The sequence below is a fragment of the Saccostrea cucullata genome, unplaced genomic scaffold (assembly GCF_032062105.1).
Source record: "Saccostrea cucullata isolate Sc308-1 unplaced genomic scaffold, CSIRO_AGI_Scuc_v1 ctg5837, whole genome shotgun sequence".
NCBI classification, from domain to species: Eukaryota; Metazoa; Mollusca; class Bivalvia; order Ostreida; family Ostreidae; genus Saccostrea; species Saccostrea cuccullata.
This window is the reverse complement of record NW_026929034.1, coordinates 24,270-35,539: the sequence shown is the minus strand read 5'-3', so window position 1 is coordinate 35,539 and position 11,270 is coordinate 24,270. Positions and strand designations below refer to the sequence as shown.

General features: G+C 34.9%; 1 protein-coding gene across 1 annotated transcript; it reads right to left on the bottom strand.

Moving 5' to 3' along the window:
- Window positions 1-731: 731 nt before the first annotated feature.
- On the bottom strand, window positions 732-11,018 carry LOC134279650 (uncharacterized; the record flags this gene model as incomplete). The annotated part of the gene is made up of 4 exons (XM_062762081.1): window positions 10,587-11,018; window positions 10,024-10,263; window positions 3,590-4,075; window positions 732-986 (listed from the first exon to the last, which is right to left on the bottom strand). Coding segments are annotated over exons 1-4 (1,354 nt in total), but the record flags the coding sequence as incomplete, so codon positions are not given.
- Between the last annotated feature and the right edge of the window lie 252 nt (window positions 11,019-11,270).

The following is an 11,270-nucleotide window of genomic DNA, read 5'->3' as shown; positions in this document are numbered from 1 at the left end:
TACCATCAGGATAGTTTTATTTTATTTGATTCATATTTTTATCATTGACGAAATTGTTTGCTTTAAGGTGATAGGTATTGCCCACATGCAATTTTCCAATATCTACTCATTAAAGGCACGTAGTAGCCGGGGTGGGGTGGGGGGGGGGGCGCTGGGGCCTGCCCTCCACTTTTTCCCAATTATTACTTTTACTATAGGAAATGTTCATTAAAAAGCTTGTTCCCCTAACCTCCTCCCCCAGTTTATACCACAGAAAACTGATATCAGGAAAATGAAGTATTTAATGCAAAAAAATTTGTACTGAAAGAAGCTCGTATCGAAAAAGTTGACTTGTAACCTCCTTCTTTTCGCGTTTGGCCAATAATCCTTTTTTTGCTTGTCAATTTTTTCGGGTGGGTCAAAATTTTTTTTTTTACTCTAGCTACCCCCCCCCTTTCAAAAACGATGTTACGTGGCTGCATAATGGTTAGTATTTACTACCCATAAACGCAACTTTGTATGATGTTTCAACAATATTGTGATTACAATTGAAAGGTGTACATATATAGAGTAGTGTTCATTATTAGAGACTTGAGATTAAAATGAGTCTTGATGATGTAGGATCAAATAAAATAAGAGAGGACGTTCTAAGTATTAAGTACTTGTGTCCAATCCTTTTGTTGTAAGATCTTAACAATAAAATATGTTCAAACCAAATAAAATAAGCAGAATGATTAACTTTTCAGCTTCACCTTTTAATGATTTTGTTTGATCACATATATCGAATATCTCTTCATGCACCTCCAGTCCCTCAGTAGTTATTACTTCCTTAATCTCTTCTTCACCACAACCAAGCAGACGTTTAAGTAGCGTGGTTTTCCCCGCCCCAGCACATCCTACAATCATCCCCCGGGCGTGGTGGACTGTCTGTGTTCCTCTCTTAGCGTACTCAACATACCGCTCTCTGGCTTTAAGGTCCCATTTTAGTATTTCTTCTGGGATTCCCACTGTATCATAAAACAATTAACAATATCAAACTAGAGGTACGGTGAGCAATGAGCTCACAGTCTCTAAATTTTACCGCCGCCTCCCATATGATAACAACATCATGACCCTGTTTTGCTATTGGAACCCAATAATCCGTATATAGTTTTACGGTAACGTGTAAAGAGGAATAGGGTGATGTGTCCCATGTTATTCAGAAACCACCGCACCTCACATCATTGATAAGATTACATGTATAATGGCAGCGTCCACCATGGTTTACAACAGGAAACCAAAAATATGTATCGAATCCAAAAATATAAAAAGAGGTGCTAATTGATATTATTTAATAAAGATGATCCGAAATTTTAAAGTCTCATTAGTTTTAATTCAGTTCTACAAGCAGAGTTTCAGAAAAAAATTTGGCTACCCCAAAGCGTAAGAGATGGAAAGACGGACGGACGCACATCCCAATTAATGTATACCCTACCGCCTGAAAAGCGGGGTGTTTGATAATAAAGAAAAAATCAGAACAAAAAAGGCATTTTCCATTTAGTTTAAATGACAAATTGTGGCATAAGAATGATAAAACTCCTCAGAATGTTTTTTTTTAATTTTCAAGGTAAAATAAATTAAAGCATTGCTGCTTTTTTGATTCCGTTGAACATGGATGTAGGAAATCCGGTCAATGAGACGGGTTGGGGTATGGGATTTGGAGGGGTATCCCCACCGATTCGCAATAATTTTGCTGAAATATAGAAAACTATAGAAAAGGTAGCTATAATATGATTTTTTTTTCTGATGAACTCTGAAGTCTGATACCCGGAACTTTTTGGCAGTAAATAGTACCCAACCTGAAAACGTATGCATGGTTGCCCCCCCCCCCCTTTCCACCAAACATTGCTTTCTTGATGCCTTTTCGGTTTAGAATTTTTATTTCTTTTTAATTTCACAATAATAGCACTTTTTACATATAAATTCTGTACTTATTTATTCCATATCCTTTCTTGGATAAATTGAAAAATAGGTATAGTTCAATTCAATTTTTTTTCTGCTTTAAGGTACATGTAAGTCACTCGTCAGCTTTTTAGAAAAGTTCACGCAGAAGCTTTTTCTTCAAAACTACTTATCAAAATTCAATTTTTATAACATGTTTAAATTCAATAATGTAAATTTTTTAACATGCAATGAAAAAAACTGCTCAATAATCTAAAAAGAAGCAAGATTTATGAGGAATTATTTCTTTTGGTGGAAGGATATTTAGCAGAAAATTCTGCAAATCTGCACATTTATGAATTCTAATGTAATGGAAATTTAACCCCACATACTTTTACTCGGAGAATATTTTCCGTTTTGATATTGTTAAAGGTCTTAATTTATATTTTTAGACTAAGATTTACACCTTCCCGCAACACACTTTTCCAAAAAATGAAAATATATTAAAGAAGTCAAGGTCAAATTTACACCATTTTTTGCCTGAAAATCACATATTTTGACAAATATTTCAAAATTAACATCACTAACCCCACCTTTTTCTTTAATTATTTTGAACTACTCAATTTTTGTGAATGATCAGCACTAAAGTTGTAAAAAGTTTGATATCAGAAACATTTTTATTGCATGTTAAGTTTTTAATACCCCAAATATGTTATTATTTAGTTCAAAAAGGTCACACAATAATTTACGCGCATTAATTTGCAAGATTTGTTGAATGATAAATATTATTCAAAATATTTTACATAAAATAAGATTATATCTGTCACGTGCAACTCAGATCTTAAAATGTTATATTATATACAATAATTTTATTTTATAATATGAAAACACATGTACAGCGCTGGCAAACTCTTTTACATTCGTTTAAGATCAGATCAGAATTAGAATGATCTACACTGTAGACAGTATAAGTTTGATCTATATGTTGTGACATTGAATTAAAATCTGAAAAACTTGTATTAAAATCTTCAACAAAAACATGTTAAAATTAGTCAACAGACCTGATGATATGACTCTTGACAGTATACATGTAACCCCCACCCTCCCCAGCCAATATCCTATACATGATCTCTAGTGGCATTAAATTTGTATTTTATAAGGTTAACTAACCCCCTTTTTTTTAGGAAAATTACATATCTATATGCATACTTTCAAGACGTTTAAGAAACTTTTTTTCTTAAAACTTCCGTGAAACTAAGCAAATCATATTTGACAAAAAAATTCCATGGACATATTTATATCTTGATAGGGAATCTCTCTTTAATACATGTACTCCAAAAAACTGGATTAGAACCTATTAAGTATTAAGAAATGAATAAATATTGACATTTTTAAGTATACAGAATAGTTCACTTTATTACTCCAGTACTCACGTGATAAATACTGTTACAAATATTAAGTATTTTATGTATTTACATGGTATGGACTCATTTTTTCCCTCAGTTACATTTGAACTATTAAAGGAACTACTTTTGCAAAATTAATGCTGAGGAGAGTTCCTAAAGTACAAAGGTTCAGAAAATATCAGAGTAAAGCATCAAAACATATGTTAATATCTTTTTTTTACTCGAAAAAAAAGGAAAATAAATATATTCCGTTTTGTTAAATACAAAGGTAACACGGTACTCACAACGTTCACTTATCCTGCCACGAATCCTCATGTCAGACACGGTACAGTGTGTGATGATGTCCAGCTGTAGACTGTCTATGAAGAGGTCGTACATCTTCTCCGGCTTGTCCGGTATATACAGACATCTCTCCCCCTCACTCCTCTTATAACCCCAGAGTCTGCAGTATTCATATACCACGTCACGTGACGCCGTAGTCAGGAAAAACTCCAGATCACTGTCCTCAACCAGACACTCCGTAACAAAGGCGTACATGACGTCATGTCTGATGTCGTCTGATATAAAGGTTATCACACCGTCACGTGTTTCTGTGATTTCCTCAGGAAGATCTACCGAGCCGTCATCAGTAATATCAGGGAAATACCTCTGTCTGATTTTGTCCTTTGTGATTCTGTGTGATTGTTCAATGAAACTAATCCGATATTTCTCAGATATAAGTAAACAATACAGTAGACATCTGACTTCCGGCTCATAGCTATGGATTTTACCTGAAATGACAAACAAATAAATAAATTATGAATCATCAAACAAATTACATGTAATTAAATAAAATAAATGAATTGTTAACATTCAGTCTAACTACATGGCATGCACTCCAAACTTTTTTTTTACACTGTACATGTATGTACACGTTTGTATTCATTTCTATTGAAGAGATGTTTTAGAATGTGAACCATACCACCCCCCACCCCCATTAAAAAGATGAGGAAATTTATTACAAATTTAGGAATAATCCTGAAATACGAATACAAATCTGTAAAAAAAAAACAAAACAAGAGGCCCAGGGGCCACAGCGCTCACCTCAGCACATCGGGCTTGAATTTACCCCCCCCCCCCTTCAGGCGTTCATCATTTGAACAAACTAGAATCTATACCTGAGGATGATTCCATATAAATATCACTAATCATAGCTTTGAAGTACTTGAAAAAAAGATTTTAAAAGGTTTCCCTATACATGTATATCCCTATGTAAAACTTGGGTCAGCCATTTTGGCCCCTTCCTAGCCCCGGGGGTCATGATTTGAACAAACTTAAATCTACACTACCTGAGGATGATTCCACATGAGTTTCATCTTTCCTGGCCCAGTGGTTCTGGAAAAGAAGATTTTTAAATATTTTTCCTAAATATTCCTATGTAAAACTTGGGTCGGCCATTTTGGCTCCATCCTTGCCCCGGGGTCATGATTTGAACAAACTTGAATCTACGCTACCTGAGGATGATTCAACATGAGTTTCATCTTTCCTGGCCCAGTGCTTCTGGAGAGGAAGATTTTTAAAGATTTTTCCTATATATTCCTATGTAAAACTTGGGTCGGCCATTTTTGCCCCACCCTTGCCCCGGGGGTCATCATTTGAACAAACTTAAATCTACACTACCTGAGGATGATTCCACACGACTTTCATCTTTCCTGGCCCAGCGGTTCTGGAGAAGAAAATTTTTTTAAAAATGCCATTAGTTTTTAACAAATTCATGATGATCTCCCCTTGATAAAGGGCGTGGCCCTTCATTAGAACAAACTTGAATTCCCTTCACCCAAGGATACTTTGTACCAAGTTTGGTTGAAATTGGCCCAGTGGTTCTTGAGAAGAAGATGAAAATGTGAAAAGTTTACGACGACAACAATGACAACGACAACAACGACGACAGACAACGGACAACGGACAAATTTTGATCAGAAAAGCTCACTTGAGACTTCGGCTCATGTGAGCTAAAAATGATAGTTTTATTCTTAATAAAAGGTATCAATTGAAATAACGCTTAGCTTTCGTCGCCCGCGAGACACAGTGATTGGAGCATCTGCTTTAGAGTCCAGAAGTAGGGAGTTCATTCTTTTAGCGACACCACATTATTTTCTTGTTTGTCAGACATCTGATGACAAAAGTAGGCAAACAATTTAGCAATTTGTTTTTTTTTTACTTTTTGAAGGAAATACTTTTAGGTGGAACGAGGAGTACGAAAAATGGAGAGGAAATAAAAGGGAAAAAATATCAATAAGACATTGCAATTAAGCGATCTTGCATGGGGAGTATAAATACACAATCATGTTTAGCAGGATTCACAGAAACTGCAGTAAAAGACGGGGGGAGTTATTGTAACATTTCATATATTGAATTTAAAGAGGCTTTCAATGGAGCTGCCCCCCCCCCCTTCTTAAAAAGTCTACAGAATTGCATTTCCATCAACTGTCATATATTTATTTTTAGCTTCTAAAGGAATTTCCTATTTTTGTGCCCAAGCAATTCAAAAATCAACTTCTTGGACAGAACATTCCTGTCTTGGTCAATGAAAAAATGCAATACTCAAAACAATAGATTCATGTTTCTGCATCCCCCTCACGACCCTAACCCCCTCCTCCCTACACATAGAGACACACATGAAGACATACATCCGGTCCACAAAAAAACACACTTTTGGAAAGGAAGGAGGGCAGCCAGAAAGAAAAAAAAATAACTTACCTAAAAATAAAAAAAAAATACTGAATTATTCTATATTTCTATATATTAACGATGAATAATGCTTGAAAAGTCCAAAATACTGTAATGATGAGTTTCTTTATTGATTAAAACGTCTCACTTCAGGATATTTCACTGAAACATTGTTACATTGACAGCATTCTTCGCCGCGGAGAGCCTCAATTTGACCTTGGCACTGAGGGCCATTGAGCAGTGAGGGATCATTTTCGTGCCAGCAACTTCCACAACAAGGGACCCCATTTTAATCGGTCTAATTTAAGAACACGTGTTCACGTCCCTCAGTGGGATTAAATCCCGTGACATATATAAGGATCAGATGAGAACTATTCGTTTCATCCCTACATCCATTCAAACTTTTATATACTGTAAAAGTGGTTATATTGGCGGTACGAAAGTTTGACGATATTTTCATCTTAAAAAAATTGACGAGAGAAAACTTTGACGAATTTTTAATTGTGCAAAATAAATGAAAATTTAAAAAAATGAGTTATCTTTCTTTCATTCCTCACACCTTTACCAATTTCTGAATACGAGTATCGTCGACATAGCCCGTGGCTACTAATGAACTTATGTCAAATAATTATCAAAGCGTAGTTTTTGAAGTTCATTTTGACGCCAGTAAGAATGTTACGCTGGCTAAAAACAGTTGGGCCCAAACCTGGGTCACCAGACCCAAATGTCGCCAAGACCCCAGAAAAAAAAGATCTTACAGAAAAAAGTTGACACAGAAATGAATTGTTCCAGTCCCCAGGGGAGGAAACGGAAACGTGGACAATATGAACATTTTTCGCCGGAGACAAAGGCCAACATTGCGTGCTACGCTATACATAATGGAGCGACCAAAGCTGCGAAACATTTTTCCTCTGTGCTTTGTAAAAATGTCCATGAAAGCACTGTTCGCCGATTCAAAGCTTCGTATATAATGAAAACTAAAAGTAACGATGGAGAACCACCCACTGCTTTAACCCCGAAAAAAACCGGAAGACCGCCTTTGTTCGGACATTCCTTGGATAACGATGTACAAGATTATATCCAAGACTTGAGGGAATCGGGGGGAGTTATAAACATAAACATCGTTCGTTGCATTGGAAGATACAAAGAAAAACATTTATTTGATGAATCTGGGGGGCCTTTATCTCTTTCAAAATCCTGGGCACGATCAGTTTTGGAAAGAATGAATTTTACAAAACGGAAAGCAACAAAAGGAATTAAGCATTCACCTGACGACTTTGATCAAATCAGATCAGACTATTTAATATTAATAAATTCACAAAGTGAAAAATTTGAGATTCCAGAAGATTTAGTATTTAACTGGGAGTGCAGTACCTGGATTTTCATCGTCTCTAGTCATTTCAGTCAGAAGTCCGTATTTTTTTTTTTTGCTGTGATTTTATGATGAAACTGATTTTTTTTTTATATCGAACAAATTGCTTCCTGATTAAACTAAGTTGATCTAACTTTTGCAATAAAAAATGAAACAAATGTTTTAAGGCATAACAAGAATCAACTCTTCTTGCATTCAACAGGTCCATGGAAGGATAAAGGTGAAACTTTTAAAATGAGGATACAATGTTGGAGTCTTTGTAACGCGACATAACTCGTACGTATCATGGAGAGATAACTCTTGTCTGCCACCCTGTCAGCGGTACCAGATAGCAAATTTATACGACCTGAAACATTTTCACCAAGTTGATCTAATATATTTTGCACTAAAAAATGAAACGATTGTTTTAAGGCACAGGTCCATGGAAGGATAAAGGTGACACTTTTAAAACGAGGGAAGGAATTAATGAATATTGCCTTTGTAACGCGACATAACTCGTACGTATTATGGGGAGATAACTCCTGTCAGCGGTATCAGATAGCAAATTTATACGACCTGAAACATGTTCACCACCTTTCACAATAAATAATGCGGAATACATGTACACTTACATACAACAGAAAAATAAAAGCAAATGAAAATCCTGTTAAAGAGAATAATTTTAATTTGGATTAATATTGAAACAATTTTAATTTTACAAAATTTAAGGTAGTTCTATACTCGGCACTAAATGGGCTCGATCTTAATAAATCTGCTTTTAAAAGATAGACATAAATCCCAGCAATGGATAGACACAAGAAAAATCATATGTCAGCATGTTCACTTTTCCGCTATTACCTATCGGAGTATATACCCCGAAATGTAATTTACTGAAATTTACCTATCCAAGATTTTGTTGTATATATGAATTAAAGTCTAAATATTCGACTTTAATACCCTAAAGAGAGTAGAAATATGTTAGTCAACAAGATAATTATGATCATTGTTTTGCATGAATTATTATAAATAGATGCACTTTCTTAGACTAACGTATAAAGTTTAATATGAGAAAATATGCTTCACAGGCCAATCTCCGTCATTCAAAAAAAAAAAAAAAATATGGACTCAAACTTCGTATATTTGCATTATTTTTACTCAATAATATTTGAGAAAGAGATTAAGCTGTAAAAAATTATATGTTGACGCATTACTTTTCGTGTTAGGAGCTATACACTAAAGGTACCCACCCCTAATTTCCTTCTTCCAAAAAAAAATATTGCAACATTTTCCTGTAATACTGTTAATGTTTGAGTGTATTTTTGTACTAACAAAGTTGTACATACTTAAAACAATAATTATACACACCCAATACCTATTGTTCCTAAAATTGATCTTATTTTACTTTAAAAAATTAAAACACACTAGTCTTATCTGTAAATTGGAGACAATGAAAATGAAAGTGATTGACGGATTCTCACAAACTGGATAATTTTGTAACAGAAAGTAAGCATGCTGCAAGTGAATCGACTTTTGTCATATACTTATATTCATAAGATAATTTTATAACTTTGCATTAATTCGTGGATAAGCAGTTTGAAGGGGGGGGGGCGTCTTAAACAATACTTATTGTTCAAAGTAAATTTTATAATGTTTGATTAGTAAAATTCATAAATGTCTTAGTCAAATCGTAGTCATTACTTTTCTTTCAAATTATTACTATTAGCTTCAACTTGGCCGCCGACAATAGTCGCGAGAGTTTTATACAAATCATGCAAGCTCTGATGTAGCAAGTTATTACCTAATTATTTCTGTCAACCAAAAGTTGTTCCCAGCCTTCTCTTTTTAATTACTTTATCCTTAAACTGTAGAACAATCAGTTTGTGTATGTTTGTAGACGCAACCGACTTGGAGCAAAATCGTTACCGGAATTTTAAAAGGCTAACTAAAAGTCAAACAAATATAGTTAAAAAAATCACATCTCGGAAAAAGGAAGCCCAGTGGCAGTTTTACTATTCGTAAATGACGTTGTGCGAGTGTAGACCTACCTTAAAGCGAAATCGAGGGAGAGAAATAGATTAATGCTTTAATTGACATTAAGATTTGCAAAATACCAAAAAAAAAGGCTCCAATTAAAAAAAAGATTACCATTGGAGTCGTAACAAGGGAGGCTAGCGGAGGGGGGGGGGGGGTTCAGTCCCATACTTTTTTTCAAAGGATGGAAATCATATATAGATAATAAACATTGAAAAGTATGTATACACCTCCCCTACACACACACACACACATACACACACACACACTCATGCACTTTCAAAACACACGTTGCAGTTTAGTTAAAGTTTAAAGAATGGTAAGTCGTAGTGTTTGAAAGATAAAAATGGTCATGAAAGAACTTCAATCTCCCCCAACCCCAATCGTCACCTTTATTTAAGTAGAAAAAATGACACCCTTTATTTTTAGATTCATGTCTACACAAAATTACAGGTGTATTTAGGTACTCAGTAATATTTATTTAGATTACTGAACAGATTAATCACTTTTCTATACAAGATCGTGGGTAACAAATATAATGAACTGAGCTAATATAAATTTATAGGTCCGAATTCACAGAAATATCTAAAGAACTATTTTTTTTTGTAAAAAAATCAAACTTCTTACTTGGTTTTCTGTGAGGTTTGTTGTCGATGATGTAAATATCATTGTGTGGATGTAGACCTATACAGGATCTCACGATGTCAGGTCTATTGTCTAACCCGTATCTCCAGAGCCACGTCACGTGATCTATACTGTCCTGTGATCTTCCTCTGTAATGTACAGCCTCCCCATCTCTTCTTAGTTCCGTTAGAAATTCTTTACGTTCATCTTTACTCTTCTTAACTTTATTTTCTGGGATATTTACTGTAGGAAAAAATATACCATTTGTAATTAACATTTACACCGTAATACCATTATGTATATATATACATGTGTATAGGTAGAGATACAATCAAATTATAGATTTATTAAACACGGTCAGTTACTTCTATTGTAAGTTAATCGACTAGTAGCATTAAATTGTAATCGATGAAGCTACTACAAAGCAACTACAAAAAAGAAAGCAATTTTAATGTATAAATGTTTCTACTGATAACTTTTTAACTCTTTAAAATGTAATCCAATTATTCAAATAAAATTCTGGAAGAAAAAATAGAACAATTTACAATTATTTTACTCTGACTTACATATCTGGTGTATCCCATTATATATCTCCGTGTCCTTCATGGTGACGTGAGTCAGTATGTTCATCTGTAGACGGAGTATCAGTAAGAAATGACTGTAAAGAGGACCAATGACACACTTCTCTCCAGGTTTTCTGTCGTATCTATTTGATCTCAGGTGCACACTGGCTGTGTTATAACTACTGTAAATGAATGGTATATAATTATTTTTTGACGCTATCCTATGCATTGTCTCATCCTTTGTGTCCTTCGTTATCTTGTCCTTATCTTCCCAGAGGAAATCACGTGACTTCAGTCTGTCCAGAGTCTGCTGTGCTTCCTCTCGTGTTACAGGATTCTTTTTACGGTACACATCCTCTCGTATCGAATTAAGCATGTCCAGCCACTCTGTGTCAGTGAAGTCAGGAGGACCGGAGTCAGAACACAGAAAACAGAATAACACGGACACTTCGTCATCAGTCAGTGATGAACATATAACCGTAATGTAACCGTTTGTCCTACTGGAGTAGATGCAAAGTTTCCCCCAGTGGCGTAAACATTACTCTTCAGTAAATGTAATCATAGTCGTTTATTTTTCGATGCCCCCCCCCCTCCCCAACACACACTATCGATCAACAAGAATTCTTTTTCGGGGGATGGAGATGCAATATGTTGAAGGATTTTTTTTTAAATACGGGACATTGCCTA